A 15,470-nucleotide genomic window follows, 5' to 3' on the forward strand; every position below is an offset into this window, starting at 1 on the left:
TTGCATAAAATCAGGACAGTCAACTCTCACTTATTTAAATTGATGGAAAGGAAGTACTATATAAATTTTTCCACTTTCATTTGGAGGAGTGAAGTTTGCTGTTTTTTAATATTCTGGCCTTGGTTCCTCAATTTTTTAAATTATCTTTTACTTAGTTTAATAACCATTTGACATTTCTTATAAGCGATTAAGTGAATGAGGGGAAGAAGCAATGCCAGAGGGCCAGAATGTAAAACTTTAGAGAGATAAATTATAAAACACTTGTTCTGTAAGATGTGAATCATTAGCTTGATTCTCCCTTCTTTTTAAAAGCAGTCAGATTCAGACTTTGGGGATATCCCAATCTAAAGTTGGTATAAACCAATCGTTCCTTTTTTTCTGTCAGAGATAAGAAGCCCTTGGTATTCCAAGTCCAGACATGAAGACCTTGCAGTGAGCTTGGACGCCACTGGCAGGCTAGAGCAGAGGCAGAGCAGAGGAGGAAAAGGCATGACAAAAGCCTAAGGGGAAAGTGAAACAGAGAAAGAGACTTTGAGAGAAGTGTTGAGAGGAAGGAATAGAAGAAGAGCGTGGATCCCTGCTTCATAGACTGCCCAGGAGCAGCTAGCCTCAGGTCTCATGTTGGCAGCCATAAACAACACTGGGAAGTTGGGCCCAAGGTAATGTGCAGAAAGAGGAATTTCTTCTCACCTGAGTTCACCTTGTTACATCAGATTCTGTAGCCAAAAAGTAGCTGTCTTTTTTTTTAAGAAGTAGATTCTTCTGACTTACAGTATTGCTCTGAACCCATCTTTTTTTAAAGAAGTGATCTTAGGCCTGAGGATTTTTATTTCATTAGTGCTATTTGACACACTTCGTGGCAGGCTAGCAATTGAGACGCCAACAGAAGGATGAGGTGGTACCTTCAGTTCACCTTAGAAATCCTATATTGCCTCCTTAATCCCTGTTCATCCCTCTGCAGATATTTGCAGATCGCACATAAAGGATACGGAGTTAGACGTAAAATAGCTGCAACCTGGGTGTAATTGAAGGCATAGAACCTACTGGTAGCCTAACACTATAGTATGTGCCATTCAAAAACTGCCTGAGAGGTAGCAGAAGTGAAAGTAAGTTTCCGGGCTGTTTTCCAGTCTTACTTCAACTTTATTGGAAAGTCGGAAATTGATTTTAGAAAGGAAGTTTAATACCTGACAATTCAACTATTTTCAGGGCTCTTATTCCCCCTTAGCCACTATCCCTTGAATCTCTTGTGTGTGTGTGGCAGTCATTTTATTGATGAGCTTTCTTTTACTTGAAAGGCAGTCTGAATTTTACTTGTTGCTTTTCTACTGGCCAGCAGCTTAAACCTGGGACTGTGCTTATTTTATGGGCCTTGAAGATTGTATAGTCTAAACAATTTGAGTTTTAGATTCCAGTTTTGAACGTAGTGTCTGGAATGATAGACTTAAATAATACATGAATTTATAATATTGTTTGGATATCTTTACTGATCTTTCATTAAAAACAACCTAATGGCAGACTTAGGACATCGCTCACACTGTATACTAGACCTCACTTGCCCAGTTTACTGAAGCAATTACAGTTGTTTTTCATATAAAATACTCTACATTGATAAAAAGTTTTTAGCTCTTGTCTCTACTTCTCTTGGTCAATATTAGAATCGTAAACTCAGATATGAATTTGTTTAAGAATCAGTAACCAAGATGAAAATGTAACTTGAAATTTAAACTCCTGGAGAGATATATCAAACAAGCATCACAAGGAAGACTAGATTAGCTCTCCTTTAAGATTTATTCCAAAATTTTGTGATTGCATGAGATGATTATCTGTTTTGTGTATCCTGCCGTATAGTTACCCTCTAGTCTCCAGTTTGGAGCGAATTCACAGGTATTGTTAAATTACGTGTAGAGGAGTCAAACACATCACTCTTAACGTTGTTCCTAACATATCTGTTACTAAATTTTGAAAGATTTGGATTTGAGTTTTGTATTAGCGTTTTAGCTTAATATTATAAAAATAAGTTTTTTTAGCCTTTTATAATGTGGCTGAACCTGGCGACAATACAATTAGTGAACGAACATTCGCTATTAAATAACTTCAATTTTTTGTTGACATTTTTGTACTTGTACCTGCATCTTTGGTCAACAAACAAATGCTACAAGTTTTGGGAGAATCAAGAAAGTGCTACATTCATGAAATAATACAAAGTAGTTAAAGTTCATGCAACCTTCCATCCATTGATGTGAAGTTCTGAGAAAGTTTAAATTCTCAACTTGGATTTAAATATGTAGCTATGGCTTGTGCATATCTAACAATTTCTAGTCTCTTTATTTGAAATAAATGTAGCCTCTTCCTCATCAGCATCATTGTTTGTTTCAAGCAGTACTGTCCTCCTATGTTTTTGGATAGTCTCACCTCACCCTTAACCGCAAGCAGTACGTCTGTCACCACCACCAGCCCCCATGAAAGCAGTACTCATGTTAGTTCATCCAGCAGCAGGAGTGAGACAGGGGTCATAACCAGCAGTGGAAGTAGCATTCCTGACATCATCTCATTGGACTAAAGGACTCACTCGATTCTAGGAATCATTCATGAAAACTGCTCTGTCTTGGATCTCTGGTCCGTGGAAGCTATATATATATATATTTTTTGTAACAATTGCTTTGATATTTATTGAACTGTCAAATGGATTCTTTTGCTTTCTGAGAAATGAACACAGATGACTGCAGCAAGAACCAAGTGACATGCGAGGATTTTTCTTATTCAAGCTGTACTCTGTGCATCAGATATATTCAGCCATAACTGTTATCTTCTTGAGAAATGGATTTCAATTTCATGTTCCTGAATGGATTCTACCAATCAGTTTTTTTTTTGTTGTAATAAACAGCAATAAAATTATGTAAATATTCAAGTAAACTTTTTTCTAATGAAAAAGATGTAACAAATGATTCTAAAATGACAGCAACTTCTCTTAAGCTGATGTGAAGGAAAAATTCATGGAAAGAAGTTATGTTTGCTGATGAGTTCTTTCCACGGAGATTTGTTCTATTTCATCGACGTAATGAAGTCTTCATAAGTGGCCAAAACTTGGGTTGTTCTTCTTCCTGCAGTTCTACTTTTCTTCCTGATCCCATCAGAGAAAAATGGCTTTCGTGTTAACATTTTTCCCTGGTTGTCATTTATCCTTTGACATTGTTTGCTAATGAATGTGGAGTTAAGTTCTGGGATTTGGCTGCTGTGTGTTGGTGATTGTGTTGAAGAACACTATGCAGATTCTACCCTGACTATGTTATTTTTGGTAATTGTATATTCTCACTCTAGAGATTTCTATAGCTTGGGCTTGCCTTCTCAAAAAGGTTCTATGCAGCCATCAAGTGGAATGTTTTTGGTATGTTCTGGCTGGAATATTCATTAGAATTTTGTTGGTGCTGTCCAGAAATAACGAGAGCTTGGAGGCAGTGGAAGAACAGATTTAGGCGAGATGGAAATAACAAAAGTTCAGTTTCTTCCTAACAGCTATTTTGCTTATTTATTTTAGAGAATAAATTTGAGTCTTTGTTGAAAAAGACTCAAATTACTTTAAGTCTTTTCGGGTCTTAGTAACCTGACAGAGTGTTAGGTCTTGGCCATACTTCCCACCAATGTAATTTCAGTCTCAGAACAAGGATTTTCAAAATTGAAAAGCAAACAGTAGGAAGGGATAGGGAAAGCATCAGACTTTCCACTTTTTTAAAGGAAATCTTCCCCCCGACACCATGAAAAAAATAGAGTTAACAGTGTTAAGTAAGAAAGTGTGGAGGAGGATGGACTTAAAACCCACTTTGAAACCTATTCTCCTATAGTTTGACTTTAAATCCTTTAGGAAACTGAGTTATTTCCTTAGATTTCATCCAAATTTTACATATTGCTGCATTTGGCCTCCTGTTCAAGGAGTTAGTATGTTTCCAGTGTTTAGCTTGCTCTACTTAAGATGTATCCACCTTAAAAAATAAACTGACTGATTGATTTTTCAAACTGAAGTGCCGGTACTAGGACTCTGCCAGATGCAGCTAGAATAGGGCCGTGCTACTAGCATCGGTGCACTGCCATGGGACTGAGTAGTTGCTGCTTGTTTTTGTTTTTTGGGGTTTTTTTTTTTTTTTTTTTTGTTTTTTTTTTTTTGACACCATCTCATGTTTTCCTGATCTCTGCCCTCCTTTTGAACTGATTCAATTTCATGTGATTTTTCATCCATTCTTTGACTTATCATCCCTTTAATGTATTGCCCTTTTTGGAGAGCTGTTTATCATTAAAGATGTGGAACACAAACCTTGCCGTAGCTGCACCATAGTTGCCAGTTTTACCTTCTTAGCCATTAGATTTCCAAATCATGTTACAGTTTTTGGTCCAATTATAGAGTTTCTTTTTAGTAAAATTTTATGTTGCTGCTCTAAATACACATGCAATTTGTGTTAACTCTGTAATCAGAAAAAGTAACCTGATTTGTGTGATATAATTTGTTAATAAAGAAATGTTGTATATTTGTTATCACTTTGTTACCCATTAGATTCTCAGATACCCCTCTTCCAACAAAGTTTTATAAGGTAAATGAAAATATTGATAGAAATTAGTTTATTTACTTGGAGCTTATAACTGTTACCTCTGTGCTTTTATAGTACTTTTCTTTCTCACTATTGTGTGTGAACAGTTTTAGTGTTCGTTTTTGTGCTTTACATTGAAATTACATGTACTTTTTAAATTTATCTCATACAGGCAACTAGCGTTTTAAAAAATTCACTTTTAAGTTCATAATCCTTAAGGTTGGGGCTTACTTTGTGTCTTTGAAGGTGAGTGATTTTCTTTATGCCTTTAGCCTTATGACAACAGCATGATTATTAAGCCATTTCCTTTCTTTTAGTACAAATGACTAGAAGTGTTTTTACCAAGAATCTGATTTAGTGATTTATGTTGCTAACTCAAATTCCTCCTTACCTAAGTTCAATACAGCTTCAGACGAGGTCATCTTAGCTGTTACTTAGATGTCAGTCAGCCAACCAGTGATTTCATGGAACTTGTTTAAGGAAAGGAATTGGAGCTACTCGTCTTATGCTTAGCCACTTAACCAATGTATTTTTACCTTTATTCACACTTAAATATTAAGGGCTTTGTTGTTTTGGTAACTCCTGACAATGTAATTGGTGCTGAATACAGATTCACGCCTAAGGTCTGTTTATATTCACTACTGCCCTTAGTTAGCCCCTTGGGTATTTCATTTCCATTTCTGCCCAGAAGGACAGATGTCTTGACATGTTACAAAATAATTATAAAGGCCAAATGAAACATAGAGGTAAGTTTAGATATGTGGCATTTATCTGAAAATGTGTTTCAGAAAACTGGAATGAAAACCATGATTAAGCGAGAGACTGAGTACAAATAAGTTGATCCACAACTCCGTGGAAAACCAAGTTTCCCTAGGGTAGACTTAATTTGAAGAAAGGCAAACTTGGATTTTAGGTGAAGTGGTGGTTTAACAGACTATTCTGACTTTAAAATTCAAACCTTTCAGACTTTTGCTTTGGCCAGTCCTGGACATTTGTCATTTCGTAATCAGGTTGTCTGTTTTTCTTCAATAAAGTATCCATTAGTTACCTTTTGTCTTGATTTTATATGAAGCATTAGTTTAATTCTCAGGTATGCCTTTCTTTTCCCTCTAGTCTCCAATTGGTTGACAGCACTTAGCTGTCTCTGTCTGTGTGTACTTATACAGGAACACTTCCCCTGTATTTTTCATCTTGGAACATACAGAGCAGCGTGCCATTTCAACCTGGGTCTGACATACTCTTGTGGCCCTGGACCCATGTGTGCGGGAGCTTGGAGTTGTCGTTTGGATTGGTGATTATTGTTAATTCAATCTGATTCACATCAATACTGTGAAACTTGTGGAAAAGGCTTTTAGGAATTTCTTTGCCTTTTTAAAGAGTCTGATGCTCCTGTCAAATAAATGAATGGTTTGTAAGTCCCCTTTGTTGCTGTCAGGAACCATACCCCAATTCCTGGCACACACAAATAAAACTATGTAAGAAATGCCCATTCTTCTTTAAAGTTTGCTTGATTCAGTGTTGTTTTTTTTCCCTGTTAATGTCAGAAACATATGCTTATTGTGGGAAAATTATACAATACAGAAAAGGAAAAGTATTAATTACCTGTAATTCTAATACCCAGGAGGGAAAAAGCACTGTCCTGTTCTTTTCATATTTCTAGTGGTCTCTCTGCCACTGGTGCATGTTTTTACATCGCTTCATTCATTCACAATATAATTCATATCTTTGTTTTTTCCCCCCCAATCTACAGGTGTTATTCCATGTCATTAAAAATTATGTCAATCTTTATTAATTGCATGGCATTCCATTGTATGGACGTGCCATGATTTGTTACCTCCTTTCTTCACTGGGCGTTTTAGATTGCTTCTCATAATATTACAAGTGAATGTCTTTGTGCATAAATTAGTCCTTAGGATAAATTCTTAAAGTGGAGTTTCTAGGTCAAGTATGAACACTTACAGTTCTTGATTCACCCCACATTTCCCAAGTGATTTGTTAATTTATATTCCAGCCATTTGGTCTGAGAAGAACTGCCTAATATTTTCCAAGAAAAGGCACCGATGATCTCTATGCAGACATCTGCACAAAGACCCCCTTCTGTCCCTGATGAGCTGGGCTAACTGATTTGCTGGTAGTCGGCAGAGATTCCTGGATTGTCTCAGGAACGTATTTAAGCTGTTTCTGAAACACCTGTATATGGCTATCCGAATGATTTTTCACATAGATTTACTTGCTCTGTGAAATAGCCTGATGTCAGACTACATCTTCCATTGTTAGAAAAATCTTTAAAACCATTTGTGCCTAGAACCAGCCCTTAGTAGCCAGCTGTCTTTTTTCCTCTTCCTGTAGGCTCCAATTTGACATTTCTGAGCTTCCCAAAGCCAGTAGGATCTCCCGAGCCAAAGACAGTCCAATCCAAAGTGGAAAAGTGGTAAGGCTGAATAAAACAAAAGAAGGGCCAACCTTTGCTTGTTTCACCTGGTGGTATTTCATGTTTGCAGTTGGATCATGGTGTTCTAAGCGTGGTTGTGGGGAAAGAAAAACATTGCATTCATGTGTAAAATGTATTTCCTTGATTGACATACCATAGTCATTTTCCAAACCGCTTTTTTAATTTCAGAATGGCTTTTAAAATTTATTTTGTGTTCTCCGAGCTTCACTCTTAAGAGTGTTGTGTTATAAAATAGGATATACCTCTTACTTTGGCCTTCAGTCTATTCAGCAAATATTTGCTATCTTGTAAGTGTGTGTGGTATAGAATAGTATGAAAGATGTGATTTCAGACTACAAAGGGCTTAAATCAAAATTTCAAAATCAAGACTTCTTACCTCCTAAGCAACACTGGGCTAATCACATAAATTTCCCATTCCTTACAACAGCCCTTTGAAAGAAAGTGGTATTGTCCCTATTTTACAAGTGAAAAAACTGGTTTAGATAAGTCTTGCAATGGACTTGGGAATCTGAAATAGACTACCTCAAAATCCCTCCAGTTAAATAAAAGGCGACACTAATTGACTAGGCTATTTAAGAGACTGATAGGGAATCTAAAAATTATGAGAACTGATTTCAGAGAGCCACGGGAATAAGGAAGAGGGATAGTGAGCCATTTCAAAGGAAGTTTCAAGATTTAGTGTCTGATACAGGAGTCAGTGCTGAGGGCATTTCCCAAACCTAGGTAACCAGGATAATGGTGCTACTTAAAGGGACAGGAGTCAGAATGGAGATTAGTTGGGGAAACTGGTGAGTAGTGAGTTAAGTGTGAGATTTCAGAAATGAAGTGGCTTTTTTGCAGTTTTTTTTAAGGAGTGCAGACTTAACCTTGTCCATTATTTTCACCATCACTTCTCTGTTCTGTACACATTCAAGTCCCACTTGCCCATCCACCCAGCCCTTCTGCTCCCTAAACCATGCTTGCTTGCATCTCAGCCTTTGTTTCCCTCGTCACTGCCTTGACTGAAGTTGTGCCGTTCCCTTCGGTTCTCATGGGTGTGGGCTGTGTTCTTGTTCCATGTATCTCAAGAGTTGCTGCCTTCCTCTGGTCATTTCTAAATAATTTGTCCCCAGGCCTCTGACAAACATCTGTCCCACTGCTGCACATGCCAAGAGATTATGCTCTCAGCTACTTCTGCTCCTGTCAAGTAACTGATCACTTCTTTTGATTTGCTGAAGGCTTCACTTCCTGACTCTGTGTCCCCTGCCATCTTGAATTCCATTGACCTGCATCTCTTCTGTGCTCTTACAGGTTATCCACCCAGCTGCCAAGCATGCGTGTGAAATTATGGTTACTGCAACATTTTCTTCCTCTAGAACTCCCTACCACTGCATAATTCCTTCTGTTTTTCTCTGTACTTCGTGCCCAGCATAGACAGCTTTGCACATACGCTCAGACCCCTTTTCTAAGTCACCTGTCAGTCCTCTAGCATCACATGGTTCTTTTGTCCATCTTCATCAGTTATCACAGATACGACCACTCCTTGTCAGACCACTCCCTTCTCAGCAAAGGACCTTCCTGATTGAACCAGAAGACAGTACATAAGCTTTTCTCTGCTGTGCTGCCTGCATCCTTGCCTCGTTATTACAGCCTGGGAGGACCAGGTAGACCTGAGGGCCAGTTCAGCCATATGGGCTTTTGACTCCTGCCATTCTCAGGGCCTTCTCCATCAGACTTTCTCGCTTCCCTTCATGCTTTTCACCTCTCTGCTGGGTTTCTTTTTTCTTTTTTTGGCTTATAGTTTCACATATCAAATATTTGAGATCCGTTAGGGGCCCAGCATTGTCAGACACTCAGAACATGAGCTAGATAGGTGTCTACCTTCACCAAAGTTGTATTTTAGCAGAATATAGAGATTTGTGAAATGGGGCAGTTAGAATACAGTGGTAAAAAGCAAGAGTTCAGGGTGCTACAGGTGTTTGTGCACCGGCAACTGATTCCATGGAAGTAACATGCAAGTAGAAACGTTGATTGGAAGTTTTTCAAGTGGAGGATTGAAAACATTCAGAATGGCTGGAAATGTACTAGGAATATTAAGGGAAGTATGTAAGAAGTCACGTAAAGCAGTGAGAGGCACTGAAGAGTTTCCATGATCATTAATAGTAAAGCGCATTGTTGGGTGTGGTGCGATTGTCTCCATTTTGCAAGTGTGGAAACAGATTCTGAGAGGGTAAGTGACTTGCCTGAGGTCATATAACTTGTAAGTGGGGAGCCAGGCTTTCAGCCACCTTTCAAACACCTCAGCAGGGTCTATCATAGTCATTCTACCTAACAATAGGCGTTCCTTAACTGTTACTATCACATCACTGTTTATATCCTATGTGGCACTAATCACAGCCTGTTTATGTGTTGGTTCACTGTGTATTGTCTGTTTTCCCTACTAGATTGTAAGCTCCGTGAGGGCAGGGGTGATAATCTCATTTCACTTGTACCCCAGAGCCTAACATGGTGTGTGGTGCATAGTCAGTGCTCAATAAATATTTGTGAATGAAGAAATGGTGCATAATTTTGTATTTGACTCATACTGACAGTGGAATCATATAATATCCGAGCAGCAGGCAGTTACCAAGAGGAAAACAAGGTGTATCTTTAAGGCAGATGGCAGAGATGAAAGGCTAGGGAGATTCAGCACACGGACCTAGCCTCCAAAGTTGCACAGGGACAAGGGCTGGGAATGGGATTGGAAGAGCAATGCATCGGGCAAGTAGGTACTATAATAAACCTGAACACTTAAGTTACCCCTTAGAGACCCAGCCTGCTATATATAGGTAAGGATCAGGAAAATTCCACATAGAATCTCCATATTGATGAGCACCTCCTCTGAGTCAGGTGCAACACATCAAGTTATACTGTACAGCTGTAAACAGCTGTTAACCTGTTGCCTCTGGAAGTCATGCCCACATGCCATTAGATGAACTACAAGCTTCTCCAACAACATATGGGTAGTACTAAAGCCATTTAAGTGCAGGAGCCCATCCACAGGAGACAAGTGAGAAAAGAGCCAGAAAAGGAACAAAAGGAGATTGGGAAGAGGCAGCTAAGAGAGGAGTGGTATCACAGGCACAAGTATTTCCAGAAGACAGTGGTCAGTGAAAGTGAAAGTTCCTGGTATAAATACAAGGTTGCTTTTAAAGAATTTACTTTAAGAAACAACATGTTTAATTGAATCTAGATACTTAATTGATTATAAGACATTTATATAAAAAATTAGATTGATGACAATTGCTTTCAGTTACATTAATTGTAAGAGGTAGTAGCCCATTAAAATGGGGAGGTGCAAATATGCAAATAGAATTTAAGGATCACAGCAATGTTTGTCTTCCTTTGGTTTTCTCAGTCTGACCATATCTAGTAATTTCATCAAGAACAATTTCAGTGGGATGAGAACTGCAAAGGAGAGAAATAGAGTGGGCAATTGGACAACCCAAAAATTGCCTGTGATAAAGGGCGAGGCTGTAGCAATAAACTGGTTGAGGGAATTTTTAATTGGGAGAAACTTGAGTATCATGTTTACATGCTAATTGGCTAGAGGTATGGAATCCCTAGAGGGTTTTTTGACAGCACAATTATTTTTCTGTCTTCATGAACTTTTCTTCTTGGAAATTAAATGTAGGTGTAACTACATTTATTGGTTAGCTGCCTTTCCCTACCCTGTTGACCCACATTCCTTGGCATGCTCAGCCAGTCCTCCTAGAATCTTAAATTCTAAGGCTAGGATTTTTTTTTTTGTTACTTTTTAGGTGTCCAGTTTTAACTTTCAACCTAACTATGAATTGAGTTTCTTGTAGACTGCATATTCTGGTTTTGGTAACATCTTTATTGAGATACAATGCATATATTGTTTTAGTTTGCTAGTGCTGTTATAAACAAATTCCACAAATGGAATGACTTAAACAAGAGAATGTGTTTTCTCATGATCGGGAGGGGCTACAAGTCTGAAATCAAGGGGTCAGCAAGGTTGGTTCCTTTTAAGTGTCCTGAGGGGTCTGTTCCAGGCCTGTCTTGGATTTGCAGATGGCAGTCTTTGCCCTGTGTCTGTTTACACTGTCTTCCCTCTATCCATCCAAATTTCTCCTTTTTATAATAACACAAATCATTCTGAATTAAGATCCACTTTAATGATCTCATCTTAACTGGATTGCCTCTGTAAGGACCGTCTCTCCAAATAAGGCTACATTCTGTGGCACTCTAGGTTTAGGACACCAACATTATCTTTACGTGTGGGGACACAATTCAACCCTTAGCATATAACATACAATTCACTCATTCAGCATGTGCAATTCGTTGATTTCTAGTATAGTTATAGAGCTGTGCAGCCATAACCGCATCAATTTTTCAACATTATCCTCATCCCAAAAAGAAACTCCATAGCAATCAACCGATCCTTAATTTCCTGATCCACCACATAGGCAACTACTAATACACTTTTATTTTGCCTCTTGTGGACATTTTATATAAACTCAGTCATATAGTTATGTGGTCTTTTGTTTATTTCACTTAGCATGTTTTCAAGAATTACCTATATTATAGTATATATCAATACTTCGTTCCTTTTTAACAGCCAAATAATATTCCATTTATGGATATATGATACTTGATCCACCAGTTGATAGACATTTGGGTTCTTTCCACTGTAGCATTTATGAATAATACACCTATAAACATTCACATGCAAGTATAGCATACACATGTTTTCATTCTTTTTAGGTAGATACCTAACAGTGGAACTGTTGGGCCATGTGGTGATTCCTTGATTAACATTTACCCTATAGCACTACCCACCCACTGCCCCCCGGCCCATTTGCCTAGTCTCTCCCTCATTGTCATCATCCTCTACCTAAGTGGTACATTCATTACAACTGATAAGCCTACATCACCACGTCATAACCATCTAATACGTAGTTTACAGTAGTGTTCACTCTTGGTACTGCACATTATATAGGTTCGGACATACATATACAATGTTCCTACCTGTTGTTTATTCCTGCCTCACCTCACATCCCCAGCAACCACTCATCTTTTTACAATATTTTTTTGGCTTTTCCAGAATGTGGTATAGTTAGAATCTCATAGTGTGTAGTTTATTTTCAGATTACTTTCCTTATTTAATAAGTATTTAAGTATGCTAAGTGCATGTTTAGTTTTAAAAGAAATTGCCAATCTGCTTTCCAGAAAAGCAGTATCATTTTGCATTCCCACCAGCAGTGAATTTGAGTTCCTGTTACTCCACATCCTTGTCAGCATTTGGTATTAGTGTGTTGGATTTTAGCCTATTCTAATAGATGTGTAAAATAGTATCTCATTGTTTTTAATTTGCAGTTCCCTGATGATGTATGATGTTCATTCCATATGCTTTTATGACATCTGTATTTTTTTTTTTTTGGTGAGATGTTTGATCAGATATTTTGCCCATTTTTAATTGGTTTGTTCGTTTTCTTCTTACTGAGTTTCAGGAGTTTACTGTATATTTTCGAAACCAGACCTTGAGCAGATAAGTATTTTGAAAATACTTTCTCCCAGCCTGTGACTTGTCTTCTCATTCTGTTGTCGGTGCTTTTGGCAGAAGGGTTTTTAATTTTAGTGACGTCCAGCTTAGCAGCTTTTTCATTCACGGATTATACTTTTGGTGTCGTATCCAGAAAGTCATTGCGTAAGCCGCTGTTGTCTAGATTTCCCCTGTGTTATCTTCTGGGAGTTTTATACTTTTGTGTTTTACATTTAGGTTATGATACATCTTGAGTTAATTTTTGTTAAAACGTGTAAGGCTGTGTCTATATTCTTTTTCTTCCCAGTTATTCTAGCATCATCTGTTGTAAAGATTATCCTTCCCCATTGAATTGCCTTTGCTCCTTTGCCAAAGATTAATTGATTTTGTGTGGGGTCTACATCGGGCTCTCAGTCCACTAATCTATTTGTTTATTCTTTTGCCAATACCACACTATTTAGATTACTGTGGATTTTTATTAGGTCTTAAATTGGGTAGTGTCAGTTACTTCTTTTTCTCCTTCAACATCATGTTGTCTATTCTGGGTGTTTTGCCTTTCTATATAAACTTAGAATCACTGTTGTTAGTCACAGAATAACTTGCTGGGGTTTTGATTGTGATTCTGTTGAATCTGCCCATCAAATTTTAAAGAACTGACATCTTAATATCAAGTATTCTCATCCATGCAAATAGAGTTCTATCCATTTATTTATCTTCTTTGATTTCTTTCATCAGAGTTTTATAGTTTTTCTCATAGTCTCATACATGATTTGTTAGAATATGCCTAGGTAATTTTTTTCTTTTGGTGCTAATTTTTTTTATTATTTCACAATCCAGTTGTTTATTGCTGGCATATAAGAAAGCAGTTGACTTTGTTTGTATATTAACCTTGTATCCTGCAACTTTCTTACAATCACTACATAGTTCCAGGAGGGTGTTGGTTTCTTTTTTGTTTTGTTCCATTCTTTTGGCTTTTTTAATATAAACAACATTGTCATCTGCAAACAGATGGTTTTATTTTTTCCTTCCCAGTTTGTATACCTTTTGTGGTCTTACCGCACTAGCTTTTGCAGAATAGTTTTTAATTTTACTGCGGTCCAATGATCTCGAGTAGGAGTGGAAAGAGGTGACATCCTGGTCTTAGCTCTATCTATTCCTACTTTATTGACCTGTTTTGTCTTTAGTGAGTGATGGATTTGGTCAAATACTTCTGAAGGTAGATGTAGGCAATGAGGGATATAAAGCATATCAACTAAATACCAAAAGGCACCAAATAGAAATTGTAGAAATGAAAATATAATAATTAAAATGGAAAACCATGTGGACAGGTTTAACTGGAGATGAGACACCACTCTGAAAACTAATGAACTATATAAATGCTTTGCAAACTTTGATGTGCATGCAGATTACCTGGGGAATGATGTTAAAAGGCAGATTCTGATTTAGGTTTCCCCTTCTGTCTAAAAGTAGAACATTTGGTCTGATTTGCTAGGTTATTTTTTGGGTCTAGGAATGCTACTACCATAAATTTATATGGAAAACAATTTGGATAGCGGGAGAAACCTTTTCTGCAAGTGTTAGGATGGGGCTTGATAGTCTAAGGAACTCAGAGGTGAGAAAGATCCTCACTGGAGTCCCAGAAGAAAAGAAGAGAAAGAATAGAAAAGGAAAAATATTCAAAACTATTGTGAGGAATTTCCAGATACCATTCCACACATTCAGAAAAGGAATAAATTCTAAACAGAGTAATGAAGTGTATACCTTGACATTTCAGAGTGAGATTTCAGAACACTAACAATAAACAAAAATTATTAAAAATCAAAGAGAAAATAGATGTCTCTAATGGGTTGACAATTAAACTAACAGATTATTTCTCATCAGCAACAATGCAAGCTAAAAAAAAGGATAGTTCAGTGTATCTTGGGAGAAAAATAATCAAGAACTCAGTGAAAATCTTTGAAGTGTGAGACTGAAAATAAGTTTCATTTAAACAAAAGTAGTTCTTGCCACAAACAGAACAGCCCCTCACTTAAAGAAGATACAAGTCAGATAAGCTAGAAGGAAGAAATCCTACATGGAAGAACTTAGATATGAGGTAGAAATGGAGTGAATGGCTGTTCAAAACCAGGATTTTCCTGTGCTTCCTGAGGGGGAGACAGGTATGGAGAAAGAGACTGATGTCAATCTCAGACTGAAGCTGGGCAGCAAGGATGCTGCTTTGTGCATGAAACTTGCTCACCTAGGAATACCCAGGAGAGACCTGCAACAACTTTGTTTTTAGGCTTTTTTTTTTTTTTAATGATTTTATTTATGCATACAAGAACTGGGGTACAAGCCAGAGGCGTGGAAGGGTGAGAGAATTCACCAGAGACAGAGCGGGGAGCAAAACAGGCAGACTGACAGAAAACACTGCTGAGGGGAGCAGCGGGCAAGACAGGAGAGGTCTGCCGTGCCATGTGCGTATCTCCCTGGCCAGCCGGGAATCGAACCAATGGTGCAGAGGCTGCAGAGAGCTTCGCAGTGCTGTTCTCAACCCGCTGCACCACCTGGGGGGCTCCTAAGCAGTAAAGCTTTTAGAGAAAACATGGAGGAGGGAGATCAAGGTGAAATCCACACTTTTAACAAAGGCCTCACCCTGCTCCCCAGAACAGTTTGCATGGAACAGCTGCTAATCTTGAGTAGCCCGAGAGTTTTAGAGCCTTGTCAAATTTACCCTGCTGTCCCCAACCTGAAGGTCCTGATGATAATAATGGGTAGCATCTCCATAGCACTGTAGCTTAAAAGCACTTGTACTTAATGTTATTTTACTTAATCATGCACCATCAAAAAATGACTTACCAAGATTTATGGAGAGAAAGATACTTTACAATTTAAAGAGGCCATTTTCAACCTTAGCTGCACATTTCAAATGCCC

General features: G+C 37.9%; 1 protein-coding gene across 5 annotated transcripts in view; it reads left to right on the forward strand.

Annotated features, from left to right (window-relative positions):
• PIAS2 (protein inhibitor of activated STAT 2) overlaps positions 1-9,750 on the forward strand; it is a 67,306-nt gene extending 57,556 nt beyond the window's left edge. For 3 of the 5 annotated variants that reach the window (XM_054694061.1, XM_037508567.2, XM_037508568.2), the window contains one exon: positions 2,384-9,750. In XM_054694061.1, the coding sequence (XP_054550036.1) occupies positions 2,384-2,563 (180 nt within the window). In that variant the 3' untranslated portion in view covers positions 2,564-9,750. Of the gene's footprint in view, positions 1-385 lie in introns of all 5 variants that reach the window. The other 2 variants (XM_037508565.2, XM_054694062.1) reach the window with 2 other exon arrangements.
• The last annotated feature ends 5,720 nt before the right edge of the window (positions 9,751-15,470 follow it).

Source organism: Talpa occidentalis, unplaced genomic scaffold (assembly GCF_014898055.3).
Source record: "Talpa occidentalis isolate TD23 unplaced genomic scaffold, MPIMG_talOcc4v2.1 talOcc4.13, whole genome shotgun sequence".
NCBI lineage: Eukaryota > Metazoa > Chordata > Mammalia > Eulipotyphla > Talpidae > Talpa > Talpa occidentalis.